Source organism: Marmota monax, unplaced genomic scaffold, assembly GCF_021218885.2.
Source record: "Marmota monax isolate L192 unplaced genomic scaffold, Marmota_monax_Labrador192_F-V1.1 WCK01_AAM20220418_F8-fsc00102, whole genome shotgun sequence".
Lineage (NCBI taxonomy): Eukaryota > Metazoa > Chordata > Mammalia > Rodentia > Sciuridae > Marmota > Marmota monax.
The window spans coordinates 2775390-2792680 of record NW_026692494.1 but is presented as its reverse complement, the minus strand read 5'-3'; the positions used below and the strand labels follow the sequence as shown (position 1 = coordinate 2792680).

At 54.0% G+C, this 17291-nt stretch overlaps 1 protein-coding gene across 1 annotated transcript; it reads right to left on the bottom strand.

Annotated features, from left to right (window-relative positions):
- Positions 1-10935: 10935 nt before the first annotated feature.
- Tnfsf14 (TNF superfamily member 14) lies at positions 10936-15470 on the bottom strand. Its single transcript, XM_046443921.2, has 4 exons — positions 15144-15470; positions 13809-13845; positions 13513-13554; positions 10936-12385 (listed from the first exon to the last, which is right to left on the bottom strand). Exons 1-4 carry the CDS (start codon positions 15360-15362, stop codon positions 11958-11960), a joined length of 726 nt encoding a protein of 241 aa, XP_046299877.1. The 5' UTR covers positions 15363-15470; the 3' UTR covers positions 10936-11957.
- Positions 15471-17291: the final 1821 nt, after the last annotated feature.

Genomic DNA, 17291 nt, shown 5'->3' with positions numbered 1-17291 from the left:
ATCCCATCTATCCATGATATATCAAAGTGCAGAAATGCATTCTACTGTCATGTCGAACTAATTAAAACAAAACAAATAAGATGACTGGGGATGGAGCTCCGTGGTGGAGCACTCCTGGGTTCAATCTCAGTACTGAAAATAAGCAGTGTAAGGGTTGACCGTGGATGAGGACTGGCGTTCCCCCAATTACTGCTGTATGCATTTCCTGTTACTGTTACAGCAAACGACCGTGTGTTTAGCAGCCTCGAATACTACAGATCTACTGGGGGTTCTGTAGACCAGAGTCCGGAATCAGTTTCACTGAGTCAAGATCAAAGTCTTGGTGAAGTTCATCCCTGATGTGGCGAGGGCTGGAGGCTGGGTGGAGGAGCTGTGGGTGACCCACTGCAGCAGAGCCCTTGGGGGTCTCGTGGGGGCTCTGGAGCTATGGTGGCTGTTCAGGATGCTCTTCGTTTCTCCCTTGAAATTTGGCCAAGCCCCAAACCTCTTCATCATATTTAAGTTTTTGGAAAGTGAAGACAGGAAACAAAGATTATATCTGCCGTCATTGTGCAAAGTCAACTACTACTTGAAGGGGGAAGGAGACACGTGGAGATCAACACAGAGAAGCTCAGACTCTGCTCTTCATGGTCATCGGAGGACACCCAGGACCTATGAAAGGGCACCCCTACACAGAACAACACTCATGAGGATGTCGAGGTTCACACTGTGGACAATACTGTGAAACAACCTTCCACCATGCGACCAGCGCACTGGTTTCATTAAAGAGGTTCTTGGCATAAAAGTTAACTAGTGAGATCGAAATAAAACACACAGACTCAGTTACCTTTTTCTATGACCAGGTCCGAGACGGCTCCCCCTCTAGTTCCCACCTGGAACCACCCGGTAGGGCAGCAAGGATTACTCAGGGCTAGCAGGAGAGAGAGAGAGGGAGCACGCCAGGGAGTAGCCTTTTATTGGGGAACAAGAAATTCAGGGGAAGAGGGCTGGGGATGTGGCTCAAGCGGTAGCGCGCTCGCCTGGCATGCGCGCGGCCCGGGTTCGATCCTCAGCACCACATACAAACAAAGATGTTGTGTCTGCCGAAAACTAAAAAATAAACATTAAATTAAAAAAAAAAAAAAAAAAGAAATTCAGGGGAGAATTCCATCCAATGAAGGTTGAGGGGGCCGCACTCCAAGGTCAGGGTCAGTGATTGGCCCCCGGGGTCAGTGGTCAGTCACACCCCCACACGGACAGGCTCTCGCACCAGGAGAGGGCCGGGAAAGCTCCGACACAGTTTAGCCAGAGCGCCTCAGACCCAAACCGGGAGTTGCCCAGTCACGTGTGAGAATGGCTCCCCACAACAACCTATGTGTCCATCAGTAGGGGAGTGAGAAATAAAATAGGGTCTACCCTGGGTGCTGGAGCACCACACAGCAGCTATAGGAGAATGGTTTAGGGCAGGGGCTGTGAAGCTCAATGCCTCCGCTGCTTCCTACACCAAGGACTTTGAACTATTACTTTAGCTCCTTGTGCCTCGGTTTCCTTGTCTGTCCTCAGGCGACATTAATATTAACACTATATGATGATTGCAAAGATTTGAGAACATGTGTTAAAGCCCTGGGCACGGGGAGATCAGTGAGCAGATCAGATGTCTGAACACGCTCCCGGGGAGATCGCCAAGGCAGCCTCTGGAACTGATTCCCTTTACACCCCAGCAGTCGAGATGCTACATAAAGTGCGATATTGCATCATCATGAAATGTCCGAGATGAGTGCCACTCCTGAAGGCTAAAAGGCCAGATGAGGTCCCCTGGAACTCCTCTGGGGACTTTCCATCTTTCCAGGGCTCTACCCGCAAAGCAAGGTGTTGGAACTTCCACCAGCTGTTCTGAGCAGAACTGTGTCCCCTTTCCACAAAATGAATATGCTTAAGTCTGGGGCCCGAGTATCTCAGCATGTGACTGCATTTTAAAATAGGTTCTTCAAAGAGGTGACTAAAATGAGGCCATTGAAATGGCTCCTAACAGGACTAGTGTCCCTGGAAGAGGAGGAGATAGGACACAGACCCACACACAGCAATGGTCATGGGGAGACCAGGAGTCGTCGACCACCCTCAGGCCCAAGATGGCCAAGGTCTCAGACCCTCAGGGATGAAAATCTGAGAGGCCCCACCAGCTAGGCCACCGAGACCAGGAGAAGGGCCAGGCAGAGATGAAGGGACTGGAGAGTGGCTGGCAGGGAGGGACGCCACGACCCGCTGAACTGTGTACCCTGGGGTCAGCTCTGGTAGCTCCTCCCACCAACCTCAGCTGAGTTTCTTCACAAAGCCAGTGGACGTGAGTGGCCTAAGGGGTGGACCATGGTGGGCACGGTGTGCGTTCACTATGGTTATTGTGACGAATTGTCAAGCACTGAGGCTCCACACCAAGGTCAGCGTCTGGGGTAAAATCGGGGTGTGGGCTAGGCTGGCTCCTTGGCACGTTCTAGAGGAGCCTCTGCCGCCTGGCCTCCTCCTGCCCAGGTTCCTGGCCCCCAGGCATCTCCCAAGGCCCAGCCCCCGTGTCTGTCTCCTTGTCATACCTCCGGCTCTGCCTCTCTCTCTCCTCTACAAGGGTTCCACCTCCCAAGCAAAGAGCCAGACTCCCCAGGATGGGTGCCGGGGCAGGGCTGGACGCGTGGTAGTTTACTAGGGCTGCCTTGGCAAGGTGCCACAGCTGGGGTGGCTTGGAGAACAGAAGTTTATTTCCTCCCAATTCTCAAGGACAGAAGACAGAGACCAGGTGTCGCCAGGGTTGGTTCCTTCCCAGGCCTCTCCTGGGCCTGAGGGTGGTCGACGACTCCTGGTCTCCCCATGACCATTGCTGTGTGTGGGTCTGTGTCCTATCTCCTTCTCTTCCAGGGACACTAGTCCTATTAGGAGCCATTTCAATGGCCTCATTTTAGTCACCTCTTTGAAGAACCTATTTTAAAATGCAGTCACATGCTGAGATACTCGGGCCCCAGACTTAAGCATATTCATTTTGTGGAAAGGGGACACAGTTCTGCTCAGAACAGCTGGTGGAAGTTCCAACACCTTGCTTTGCGGGTAGAGCCCTGGAAAGATGGAAAGTCCCCAGAGGAGTTCTAGGGGACCTCAAAGATAAAAGTGGCTTGGACCTCTCACTTCATTACAGAGATCAGAGAGGCTGCAGGTCCTCAAAAAGGAAATGACTCAATGGTATCTCTGGGCAGCTGAAGCCACAGACCTCAAAGAGCTTCCTGAGCCCAAAATCAGCCTCGCGAGCAAGGCTCACGGGTAGCAGAGAATGCAGGACTGTTGAGGAGTGTCACAGCCAGCCGCAGGGTGTGGGGGTGGGCCACAGAGAGCAGGAGCCGATGGAGGGCGGGCATGGGTGGACCTGCAGCTTGAGAAGAGGTGGCTTCCTCCCTCGCCCTTCATGCCTCAGAACTTCCTAAGCTCCCTGGGACATTGACAGCCTTAGGCAAAGAGTAGGCAGAGCAGCCGATTCCTGAGGGCCCCACAGCAAGCTCCCAGTACCCTGGGCAAAGGGATCTTACAATATAAATAAAGTGGCTTTATCAATGTAAAAAGAAAGTTAAAAGTTTCTGCACTCCTCTCAGACTGAGGTTCTCAGATACACTTGTATCTTTGAGTTCCCCCAGAAGCAGACCCTGAGAGGTTCTGGGACCAGATGGGAAGTGAGAATGGTAATAAGTAATTGTAAATCTGGCAGCTTAAAACATCTATTATTAGTGGAGTTTCCCCAGGTCAGGAGTCCAAGTAGTTCATCTGCATCCTCTGCCCAAGACCTCCCAGGACTACAGTCCAGGGTGAGATGGGCTCTGTTCCCTTGTGTAGCTGGGGATCCTCTTCCAAACCCCTGGCCATGGGCAGAATCCAGCTCATTGCACCTGCAGGACTGAGCTGCTTGCTTTTCCCTGTTGAATGGACCCATCCAGAGGCAGTTAACCATGTGGCAGTGTGCTTCTTCAAGGTCACCAGGAGAGTCTCTCAATCCAGGCTCCTGAAACAGACGCTTACATAATGGGACCTCATCAGGGGAGTAACTCCTCATCACCTTCACCAGCTTCTTGGTTATGAGAAAGTCAAGTTCTGTCTGCACTCGAGGGGATGACGTTGTGCAAAGCTTTGGATGCCATGAGTGGGGAATGATTGGGTCTTTCCACCAGTGGTGACCCCAGAACATGCAGAAGGTGTGTCAGGAAGGAGCCAGTACAGGTGATGCTCAGGGAAGCTGGGGCTCAATCCCTCTGGGAACTTCTGGGAGACCCTGTAGACCCTGTGTTGGAGTTGAAGCTATTTACCCTCCAAATCCCATCCATCATTGGTTAAGAGCTGCTACTGTGGCTTTAACGGAGAAGCCTCCTTATTGCCCATAACTGACACCATAATCCATCACCCTGGCATTTGAAATCTCCTCTTGCACCGTCTCATTTCCTTTTGTGATCCCTACCTTGTTACTGTCCACTGCAGTAGGAAGCCCCTGGCATTCCACCTGTGCATTAGAATCTCGCTGCTCCTTGTCCAGCCTTCCGTAGCCTCAGACCACTGAGCTCTCTCTCTCTCTCTCTCTCTCTCTCTCTCTCTCTCTCTTTACAGAGATCCTACAGGATATTTTTTCTGGGCCCCTCTCTGGGTTTGAGGGAAAGGGTCCATCCTTCCCCCAAGGGTCCCCTGAACTTGGTGGCGGAGTGACAGAAGGACAACACCTTTTAGCTCTGTGTGGTCAGGGCTGGGGCCCAGGAATGGGGGAGGTAGGACATGGGGTAGGATTCAAGAAAACTCCCTTGGAGGAAGTCTGAACTTAGCTGCCTTCTCCAACACCTCCTCCCAGCCTCGATGCAGGAGCCTGCTGCCCCTCCTCTGACCTAATGATGATATCTTGCGTGTGTCTATTGCCAGATCATGCCATGAACCACCAGTGCTCTTGTTCTGGTTAGAAATAGAACCCTGAGCATCTCTGAATCTAATCAGATTAGAAAGTCAACTCTAGAAACCCTAGAGCCACTTTAGAAAGCTCACACTTCAGGTTCTGGTCCTCCAGAACCACTCTTGGAACCAAAATTTGTATCGAAGCAGACCATTAGAGAATGTGTGTGTGTGTGTGTGTGTGTGTGTGTGTGTGTGTGTGTGTAGAGAGAGAGAGAGAGAGAGAGAGAAAGAGAAAGAGAGAGAGAGACAGAGATATTAAGAAGTCCAGCCCCAAGACAGTCCAGGGCATAGCTGTAGTCGGAGTCCAAAGAAGACTGATATCCCAGCTCAGAGAGAGTTACTCAAAGAGAGTATTTTATTCCATGCAGACCTTCTGTGGATTGGATGAAGCCCACCTACCCTGGGGAGGGTCAGCTACTTTATTCAGTCCATCTATTCAAACGTTCAGGTCATCCGGAGACACCTTCCAGGACCCAGAAATAATGTCTGAGCAGGTACCTGGGCGCCTCGTGTTCCGGTCAGGTTGACGGCCATTGATCATCAGGCCAGTCATAAAGAGGTAGGTTTGGGACAGCGGTGGAAACCCAACCCTGGAGGTTTCTCAGCAGAGGGTTGGAGCCTGGATTTGTGGTTTGGAAAGATGTTCCAGTTGCTCAAGGAGGGAGAGGAGCAAGGAGGAGTGGGGGCCGGGGGAGGGGCTCCACAGCCGCCTGTTGGCAGGGAGTGACAGTAAGACGTTGCCACTGGATCCACCTAATCAGCCACTTCAGGGGAGCAAGAATCTAGGTATATGTGTGTGACACTTTCAAACATTCTGGAAGTCTAATGCATACATTGAGATGGGCGTGTTGCTGCTGGCTTTATTAGACAAGGCAGTGAAAGAAAAGGGAAAACTCACAGTGGATTTGAATTCCAGTTCAAACACCACGTAAATGTCCAGACATCTTTTGTGTGCCCTGAAGGTGACCCTGGACTCCTGCAGCCTCAGGGCTGAGGCTGGTGAAAGTCCAACGCAGAGTCTCATCCTGTGGTCACCTATGTTACAATGCAAGTAGGACTCCTGGTGACGCAGGTGTCTACTGCCAAACGGAGGGAACTGGCTGGGAAAGAACGGGATCATGCAAGTTGGATTTGGGGCAGGGAGAGACCCTGAGGAAACTGGGAGCAATTGAGCCCCTAAATTCTGATGAGTCTTCTTTTCTAGTGGAAGAGGCCTCTATACCCTCCCACCCGTGGTTCTATTTCTCTGGAGGACCCTGACTAGTATTTTTTAAAATTTTCTTCAACTATGTAGAAATGTAAAATCCACTCTCGGCTGGTGAGCTGACAAGAGCAGAGACTGGATAGGATTTTCCCCACTGACGGTGGTTTATGGACCCCTGCTATAAGCTAGTAGTTGCATCATGAGATTTGATCTGGGTTAGGCTGCACTGGGAGGAGAGAGAGAAACCAATGCTCCTAGAAGCTGGGCTGTGGGTAACTGGTATTATTAGGGAACTTTGGCTCTTTTGTTGAGTGTGATCGTGACTACATGGTTTTATATATGTGTATCTGTCAGCTTCCATCATGTAGCAAAATACCTGGGAGAATCAACTTAAAAAGAGAAAAGGTTTGTTTTGGCTCATGGCTTCAGGGGCTTCGGTCCATGGTCACTTGGCCTGTGGTGAGGCAGAAGGTCATGGCAGGAAGTGTGAGGTGGAGAAGCTGCTGACCTCTTGGCATCCAGGAAATAGAGAGAGTGGAAGGAACCACGGCCCTGTGGTCCCCTTTGAGGGCACCCCCCAATAACCTAAAACCTCACCTCTTGGAGTTTCCACCACCTTTCAAAAGCACCCTGGGCTGAGGGTCAGGCCTCCCATACACGGGCCTAGTTTGAGATCCTATCTGTCCATCTATCTATGATCTATCTATCTGTCTGTCTGTCTATCTATCTCTGATCTCTCCATCCATGATTTACCTATCCATCTACATGAAGAGAGGGAGAGAGGGATCCTATCTTTTAGAGATGCTTTCAAATGTTGGGTGGGATGTGAAATGGGGGGGGGTGTCTGACACAAGGTCAACATATAAAAAGGGGTGGTGGACAAAGTCTTCACGGGGCGGGGGGGGGGGCGGATTGAGAGCTGCTGAACCTGGTCTCACACCAAAGATACCCAGGGAGCTGCCTGCCTCAGCCCCGCCTGCCCCAGACACGCTCAGGACGCTCACACTGGCCCACAGGTGGCTTTAGACCCTTTCCCCCTCTTTGTTTGTGGATGTTCGTAAGTTTCTATAATAAGATTTTTTAAAAAGTCTTTAGGCATCAACAATGTAAAATTCTTCCCATGTTTTCCTACTTAACTTGGAATAAAACCCTAAACCCTAGTGGCCTAGACAAGGTCCTCCCTGACCCCCACCCCAGCCCCTCTGACCCTGGCTCCCTCCTCTCCACCCTGCCTTCACCATATCTAGCTCAGACCCTCCAGCTTCCTTGTCCTTGGATGTCTCTAGGCTCCTTTCAAGTCCCCTCCTCCCCCACTTCTCTGCTCCCCCTCCCCCTCTCCCTTCCCCCTCTCCCCTCCCTCCTGCCTGCTCTACTTCTGTTCTCACATGACCTTCTCCCCCTGATCCTCCTGCCTCCCTCCTGTAAAGACCCTGTAATGACACTGGGCCCCCAGCTAAGCCCGTCAGCGTGTCCATCTGGATGCTCCTCAGGGCCTTTGCACAGGCTGCCCCTTCTGCAGGGAACCCCCTCGCTTCCCCTAGCCATCTCACCACCTCCAAGACCAACCGCACAGCCCCACACCCTGTCACAATCTTTGTCATCTTATCACTCAAGGGTTGTGAACTCGATGCCCACGGGGGTCAACACAGATAACCGTGGGAAGCAGCGGGTCCGCTTCCTGTTTCTAACATGGACACAGGCAGCCCGAGTATTCAATGAACAGAAACATCTTCCCTTGTCCCAGAGGACAGTGGTGGAAGCAGAGTGATGTGAGGCCCTCTCCCACCTTAGGAAGTGTGGGTCCCCGTCCCAGGACCTGTGGGTCCAGTGTCAAGACGCTTCTCCATCAAAGGTAGAAAAACAAGATGCTTTTACAACAAGGTGGGGTCCCGATAGACCCAGCGTCGGTCGAAAATAAGCAAATCAGTCGACCTCACACCAAAGATACCAGGGAGCTGCCTGCCTCAGCCCCACCTGCCCCAGACACACTCAGGATGGTCACACTGGCCCACAAGTGGCAAAATCATCTCTCAGAAAGCTGATTTTCTAGTAAACTTCTGAATAACTCATGCAATTTATTGAGTGCATGCATCAAAAAGGAAAAAAAAAACAAAAAGAGCCCCTTGTGCTTGACCTCTCTGTGCCTGGATTTCCCCAGGCATGGAATAAGGATCACAACAGCCTCCCCGTCCCTACAGGGCAGGGGGTCCAGTGGGTTCATGTGAACGTGCACAGAACCTGGCTGGGAGTGAGCACTCCAGAAACGAGCTCTAACGCGTGATCACCGTTCCTCTAGATGAGCAGCAGGAGCACGGTCCGTCCCCGTGTGGGAGACAGCTGCAGGGGCGTGGTCTGCGCTGAGCTGGTGAGCCCATCCCTACCCAAAGGGAACAGCCACAACCCAACCCGGGCTGTGGTCACAGTCTCCACCTTCCTGAGAAAACCCAGAGGTCTGCATTCGCCCATGTGTAAAATGTCCTCATGCTTAAACATTGGCCACAAATTCCCCCTGAAAAAATTGCACTTGGTGATCGTGGGCTCTGGATGTGAGGACTCTGATGTCATGACTGAGAAGAATCAGAAAGGTGAACGTGCACACAATCACAACCTTGTGAGTCAGTCTTCTGTTGCTATAACAAATACCTGAGATAATCAACTTATAATGAGCAAAGACGTATTTTGGCTCACAGTTTGAGATTTCCTCCATCACCGACTGGCCCTGTTGATCTGGGCCGGTCCCGGCACATCATAGCAGGAGTATGCGACGGAGCAAAGCCATTCGCCCTGTGGCTGGGAAAGGAAGGGGTCTGGTCCACTGTCTCCCCTGAGGACGTGCCCCAATCACCTAAGAACCTCCCTCAAAAAGGTTCCACCATCTCCCAATAGTGCCACAGCCTGGGGACCAAGACTGTACACACAGAACTTTGGGGACTTGTGTCCAAAACATAGCAGCGATCATGTTTACAAAAAGAACAGCTGCCAAGGACTGAAGAGCTCATGGCTGGCCAGGTTCTGCAAAATGCTCAAGTCACAAAAACCAGGAAAAGGTAGAGGCCGCGGTTCAACCTGCTATACAGGTGAGGACAGTGGCACTCAGAGAAGCCAAGGATGGGTCCCAAGGTGGCCCAGCGGGGATGGCACTCAGGCCGCCTGCCCCAGCGTCAGAACCGTGCTGCTGCTCCGCGGTGGTACTTCTCAAGCGTCTGAACTCAGTGGCATTCAGCAGGAGCCTGGTGTCATAATATGAAATTAATAATTTGCTTTATTGTCATTATTTCTATGTCTCCCGTCTCTGGGTCTGAGCAAGAGAAGAGAAGGGGGAGGATTTCCTGCCCGGGGTGGGGGAAGGGTGAGGAGGGTGGACCGAGGTCCCCGGCTTGAAGATGGCATGGTGGAGCCAAGCAGTGGGAGAGGAAATGCAACTGATAAAGTTCTCGGAACTGAAAAGTAGGTCAGTGGGGCTGCCTGGGCCAGGGGCTTCCTGCCCCTGCTCCTCATCAGAAACCAAGTGGGGGTCCAGCCTCCAGGCTCTGCCCCTGCCCCTCGGCCTCCCCGAGCCCCCTTCCTCCTTGTCCCTCTCTCTCCTCCGCCCCCCTACCTCTCCTCCTCACCCACCTCTTTTCCTCTCCTTCCTCCTCCTCAAGGCTGCAAAGCCCTCCCAGAATGACTTGTGGAGACCAAACTTAGCAAGAGGTTCCATCCCCAGGAGGAAGTTGGTGACTGCTGGTGGCTTTTATAAATTCACTGTCCCCCACACCTTGGTCTCATCAAAGCCGCGGAAACAGAAAGACCATGATGAGAGGAAAGGAAACTCTGGCGGGGGCTAGGGCTGGGCCCTTGGGGCCCCCCACCCTCTGCCAGCCCACCAGGGCAAGGAGGTGGAGAGCTTCCCTGGCCCACCTCGTGCTGTGGGAGAGGGAGATGGCCCTGCCTCTCTTGGGTCACAGACTCTGCATCTAAAAGATGGGATATGAGAGCTTCTGCCCAGGGCTTGGGTATTTCCATAAAGTCACAGTGCACACGAGGCACGCGGCCCCGTGGAGAGTGCCCCCCGACGCTATCCTTCCATAGCACGTCTGACTCTCCAGCGGCACTTGCACACTTATTGCTGATGGCACACCACTGGTGTCATAATATGAAATTAATAATTTGATTCCATCTTTGCAGTGAGCCTAGGAAGTGAGTATTTTCGCTTCCTTCCCCCATATTACAGATGAGGAAACTGAGGCACTGGAAAGTTGTGGGCCGCACTGAAGGTCACACAGGCCCAGGCAGTGGCACAGTGGACTTGGAGTCATCAGATGGCCATGCCCAGTGCCTTCTGGCCCGTACCATGTGTCAATGACCTGAACCATATCGACAATAACAATAATAAGCATTGATCCACCTTCGGGAGTGGAGCCTGCCTCCTCAGATCCAGGAGCCAAGACGTCCCTCCTGCCTCAGGAGGTGCTCCTTGGTGGAAGGTGTGGATCTGAACCCAGGCCCTCACTGGCCCCAGCCATCTCCTGTGCCCCTCTCACTCCCAGCCTCCAGCTGGCTTTGCCGGGGTCCCTCTGCCTGGACAGTGTCACCTCCACTTCCTCAGGAGCTGGGTCACCCTTCGTTCAGGTCCCTCACATACACTGTTACCTCCCTGGGTCATGGTGTCCATCCTTCTGCCTCTGGGCATCACCGCCTGCTGCCACTGCTGCTCTGTGCCCGGGACCTCCCCTGCCCCATGGGGCTCTCTGGGCCTGTCACCTGCCCCCCTTCCATCCCCAGTCTTCCCCTAAGAACTAGACGGAACCAGGTGCAGTGTCTGCCATTTATTTCCAGGACCATGGTCAAGGGGCCAAGGACTCCCTCCGAGGTCTCCTGCGAAGCCCAGGATGTGAACCTTGGCTGGGCAGGAACCTCAGGCTGTGTGTGTGTGATGTGTGGTCTGTCACTGTGAGGAGCCAGGTCTCACCCCAATGTGGCGGGTGGATGTCGCATGCAATGAACACTCACATGTGACCATGACACCGGTGTGGGCGGCTGTGGGTGGCGCATGCTTGCATCACATGTGTGTGTGTCACGCAGCATCACGACGGTGGCGACTGGGCTTGGTGGGATGGTGCAGTTGTGCGTGGATCGGGCGAGTGGCATCAGGAGGTGGCAGAGCCTTGAGCAGGACTCCGCATGAGGCCAGGGCAGTGACTGCCCCGTCATCCTTTTTTTTAATCAGCAAGCGTCCCTGAGTGCTGACTGCGTGCTTGGTTCCCCGTGGCAGTGTCCTTGGCGGGGGACCAGCCAGCCGCTGGTGCTACCTGGCAGCTGGAAACACCCTGTGGTGGGGCCGGAAACCATGGTAACTGGCAACGCTGGAAATCCGTGGGTGAGCCCAGAGTGTGTGACCTGACTGTGACCTGACTGTGACTGTGACTGTGACTACGGGCGGAGCAGGGCTGAGTTCTCCACGTGGAGAGTCCTATGATCAATCCTCTGCCCACGCTCGGACGGCAGGGAGGTCCCAAAGTACGCGTCCCCAGCCAATCCCGGGAGCCCCGAGCGCCACCTTCTCCCTGATCCAAAGTATAAATACCCGCATCCCCTCTTCCTGAATATCAGGCAAATCAGCGCAGCCCGCAAGGGGCCTGGGGACCCCGCGTCCACAGTCCCTGTCCTGCTGTCCCAGGCAGCTCCGCAGTCTGCGTGGGTCTTCCGCCTCCCAGTGGCGTCCGCTGACCCCCCACCTCTGGGGGTCCTCCGGGGTCTCTGCCTGCTGGGTTTCTGGTCCCCTGTGGCCCGCGTCGACGTCTTTGCGGGTTAGGTCCCCAGTCCGTCCACTCTTTCACACCATGAAGGCTCCGAAATAGGAGCGGGTGCCATCACGGAGCCGGATCAGGCGCTCATCGGGCACTCGGACCACCACCTCCTCCCCGGCGTCCAGGTGCACCACGCCACCCAGGAAGCTGCTGTCCCACCAGAGGCGGAAGCTGTTTGCCCGCCCACAGGGTGACCGCCTGCTGACCAGCAGCTCCAGCTCCTTGGGGTAGCGAGGGGTGCGTTTGTAGAGTCCGTGGGTGATGGGAAGGCCGCCAGTGGGCCCCTGGGGACAGCCAATGCCGCCCAGCTGCACTTTGGAGTAGACATAGTAGTAGCCAGCCTCGGTGGTCACCAGGGCCCCATTGCTGTAGTTGAGGCCCCTCAGGAAGGCCAGGCCCAGCTGCGTCTCCCATAGCAGTGGGCCCCCACTGCCCGTCAAGCTGGCGTTGGCCCCTGTGGAGAGGAGAAGGGGAGAGCTGGTCAGCACCTGCCCCACTCCTGTGGGTGACCCTAGGCTGGTGGCCACCCCTCTCTGAGACTTTGCCTCGCTGCTAGGCTCTTTGTATGGATTGATTCACTTTATTCCCTCTTTGCAGATGAGGGAAATGGAGGCTCAGGGAAGCAGAGGAAATTGCTCATTATGCCCTTCAGCTCATTTGCTTTTGCACGTGGAGAAACGGAGGCCAGGGGCAAAGTAACGGGAACACCAAGAGGAAACTACCACACAGAGCCAAGATGACCTGGTGCAATGCCAGCACCTGTGGTGGCAGAGCCAGAGACCAAGGCAGGACATGCCTGGGCCCAGCAGCCTCAACTTCCTGAGCCTCAGTTTCCCCCTCTGTAAAATGGAGCTATTAATGGCATTTGCTTAGCACTTTACAGAATTGCCAAGCATATGGCAGGACGTGACCCAGAGGTAGAGCTCTAGAGGGTTTATGAAATCAGCAAAATTAGAAATGCACTCATCCCCGGTATCCGTGGTCTCAATTTCCATGGTTTCAGTTACTCTCAGTCAACTGCAGCCCCCAAATAGTAAATGGAAAATTCCAGAAACAACTTAGGTTTTAAGTGATTTTCATTATAGCATATTGTTGTACCTGCTCTATTTTGTTATTCGTTATGGTTAACCTCTCACTGTGCCTAATTTGTAAATCCCATTCTGTCATAGGTGTGCATCCACAGGAAAAAATGTGGTATGTGGTCTGGCGTTGTGGCTCAGTGGTAGCACGCTCACCTGGCAAGCGCGGGGCCCTAGGTTTGATCCTCGGCACCACATACAATCAAATAAAGGTATCATGTCCAACTACAACTAAAAAATAAATATTTGAAAAAAAAATTAAAAAATTGGTATGTGTGGGGTGTGATGCTCTCTTGGTTTCAGGTGTCCCGTGGGGTCTTGGGACACAGACCCATGGACAATCCAGGACATTACATATCCATGGAGCCCAGGGGGCAGGGGAGGACGGCAACTCCAGAATAAATAATGAATGAATGAATAAACGAGTGCTTGGACATGCAGGGCATTGGTCTCCCAGAACCCCTGGACCCCCGCTGCATACCAGCACCTAGGTCCCCCTTACCTGTGAGGTGTGCTGCTGGGTTGGCCTGGGGGGATCTCTGCTCTGGAGAGAGAGGGACAGAGGTTAGAGGCAAAGACAATGAGAGGTAAGGGTCAGCCTCCTAGGGGTCATCACAACCATCTCCCCGTGTCAACCCCAGCCCTTCCGGAGTGACCCAAACTTCTGCTTCTCAGGCCAGGGGGAGGGGCACCTGTGTGGCTTGGACCAGTTGTGCAAATCACATTGGGCAATGGGCTGGGGACGGGGGCAGCATGGAACCATTCCCCCTCCTTCCTGGGAACCAGGACCTGACTCACCTTGCCTCAGCTTCTCCCTGGAGCCTGCGTCTGGGTCCTAAAATGCAGAAGGAACCCACAGTGAGTACCTGCCACACCCCAGTATCCCTCAGACATATGGCAATGACACAGCCAGACTCTGACTATGGACCCCACCCTTGGACGCGTACTTAGGGGCACGTGGGTGCACGGGGGCATGCACACACACACACACACATGCACACACACACCCCTCCCAGCAGCCTCTGAACCACTTGCTCTCTCTCTCTAAAAGGAGTTATGAGGAGTGCCCCCTTCGGATTTAATAAACTAAGTTGTGTAAAGCACATTACAGCGTCTGGCACACAGTACCCCCTGTGGAGGGGTCTACTAGGTGAGCAATGCAGGTGAGTAAGTATGTCAATACATTCTTATCTGAAATGCTTGGGGCCAGAAATGTTCCAGCTTTGTTGTGGGGGTTGGGAATATTTGCATAGATTTTTATCAGTTGAGCATCCCTCATCCAGAAATCCCAAATGGTCCAAAACCTGAAACTGTTAAGCATCACATTATACTCAAAGCTTTCTGGATTTTGGAGCATTCAGGATGTCAGATTTTTGGATTAAAAATACATGGACATCCAGATGGCTGGACACAAGGACACCAGCCAGGATGCCTGACGGGGCACAGATCTCAACTTTTAAGGACAGGGAGAGGACACATGTGGACTGAGACACTTGGGCGCATGGGTGATGGGCCCAAATGAGTCACAGGCGCAGAGACAGTGGCAAAATGCACATCCACACACGGGGTGTAGCAGGTGAGTGTGTGCACGTGTGGGTAGCTGTGCCCAGGACGGCAGCACTGTCCCCATGACGTGTGCCCATGGACATGCAGCCACCAGAGCTGAGGACCAGGAGACAAGACATGGACACAGAGGGACAAGACCACCTGGGACACTGTGGCACGAGCATGTGCCTATGTGGCACACAACATGAGGATGGCCGACTGGAATCCAACTGAGATCCAGGCCCCCAGCCCCAGACTGTCTAAGAGGACGGGTGGGAATCTCAATGCAGGGCCGAGTGTCCGGCTAATGATAAAGCAATGCCCAAGAGTCCCTTCTGATCGGCTATGCACTTGCTTGGGCCAGCCACTGCCACGCACCCCACGTACCCCAAATCATGCCTCATCCCCTAGGAATCGGCCACTCTTACCCCCATTACAGAAGGGGAATCTGAGGCTCAGAGGAGTGCATTGACTCCCCTGAGCTGGCAGCAACTCAGGGTCACACACTTTCTGTCCCTCACACATGCACAGACACACAGACACACCATGGCACAGGAGACCGCTCTGCCAGCCCCCGGCCCCACTCACCGGCAGGCGGGTGACCACTTCCCCCAGGCGCCAGTGAAGCTGCAGCAGGAACCAGCCCTGGACGGCCAGCGCCGCGCCCAGCAGCAGCAGCAGGAGAGCCAGGCTGAGCCGCGCAGGGCTGCAGCACTGTCTCCTGTGGCTCGGCCCCAGCCTCCTGAATGGGATGTCTGTTTGTCCATCCACCACAAATACAGAGGGCCGCACGACTGTCTCCTCCATGTCCAATCAGAGGAGGCCCAGGACGCCCGGGTAGGGCCCGCGCTGAGCGGCTTCGGCTCAGAGGAAACCACAATTGCCCAACACTCCTGGGCTCTGCAGGCTGCAGAAGGCGCCCCTGGGCTCCGGGGCTGCCTTTAATGCCAGGGTCAGCCCCTCCCCTTCCCCACGCACCCTCCTCTTCTTCCTGTCCCCCAGGCCCTGCCCCCTGTCACTCTCACTGAGACGGTCTCTCACACTTTCCAAAGACATCTGAAAAAGTGACTCAGGTGCAGGTCGGGTGGGGAGGCCCCAGCTCTGCCTTCTCAGTGGCTTTGTTTCCTTGGTGGCCAAAGGTTTCCTGCGGAGCCCCTGTGTGGGCCACGCACTGCCCTGGGTTCAGGAGACAGCAGTGAATGAGAGGGACAAGGTCCTTGCTCCTGTGGACCTCCTACTGCCCCGGGTGAGAGAGACAGCCTGACAAATCAAACACTGTGGAGTGCAGAGGCGTAAAGAGCGTTGGGCTGTGTGCCTGTGTGTGCACTCGTGTGGATCCAGGTGTACGTGCATGTGTGAGTGTGTGCGTGCATGTGTGTATACATGTGTGGGCATATGAGCAAGTGCACACGTGGAGCGTTGTGCACACACACGTGTTCTGTACATGTGCTTTCAGGTCACGTATATGTGTGTGCAGGTGCACCTCTGTGTGTGCATGGGTGTCATGATGTGGTGTGTGCTTGTGTATACGTGTGTGCACTCATGCATTCATAGGTCTACGTTTTTGCCTACAGGTACATGCGTGTGTGTGTGTGTGTGTGTGTGTGAGGGTGGATTTTGAAGTTGGAGTCCACAGTCGGGGTGTCCACCCAGTTCACCAAATCCAAGGCCTGGGAGCCCTGGTGGTCTTCTCCTCCTGTCTTGTCCCCCACCCTTCAGCACCCCTGTCACTTCAACCTGCAAACCTGATCGCAAGTCCTGCCACCTGTTTCCATTCCTGCTGCCACCCCCTAGCTAAGTGCTACAGACCATCTGTGTCCCTCCAAGTCACAGTGGCGGTCTTAGGCAGTGTGTATTCAGGTGCGTGTGATAATCACTTTGGGAGGTGAGTAGGTCATGAAGGATGGGATTGGTGCCCCTGGAAGAAGAGACGGGTGATCTGCCCTCCTCCATGTGAGGGTGCCACCTGCTCACCAGAAGCCATGCCGGCTGCCCCTGTCATCGAGGCCTTCCAGTCTGAGCCGAGAGAGCAGCGCTCGTTTGGGCCTCGGCGTCTTGAGGCCCCAGCTGACGGAAGCCCAGGGCGCCTGGCCTCTTCCTGGGACTGTTGCAGGAGTTCCCAGCTGGATGTCCTGTAACACGTCTTTGCCCCTCAAAATTCACCCTCCACCCTCCAGGGAGGGTGAGCTTGCTTGTGTATTGATTGTCTTATTGGGCAAAAGTTACATGACATAAAGCCATTAAAAATGAACAACTCGGTCACATCTTGTCCATGACGTTCTGCTGCAGAGCGGTTTCCTCTGTCCCCAAAGGATGCCCCAGAGTCCTTAAGCGGCCGGCCCTACCTGCCTCTCCTTCCCCAAGCCCGGGCAGGCACTAGGTCTGTCTGTACGGACATTTCACAGAGATGGAAACAGCCGGCGTCTTCGTGTCAGGGTTAATTCACAGGCTGCTGTGGCTAAGGCTCCTCGGCAGCGCAGCATGGATCACGCCTCACGGCTCTGTCGCGTCTCACAACTGGACCAGTCAGGGTCACTCCAAGTAAATTTGGGGAGTAAATAAAGACACAGACACACAAATCACCTTTTCTTTGGGTTCAGTGCTCCTCAGCTACAGCTCCCACAAGGGGGGCAAGGCAGGCAAGAAAGAGAGTGGGGAGCACATGAACCCTTTTATTGGGGAGAAGCCATTCAAATGAGGCCAGGGCTGGGATTACAAAGGAATTGGTGAGTAGCT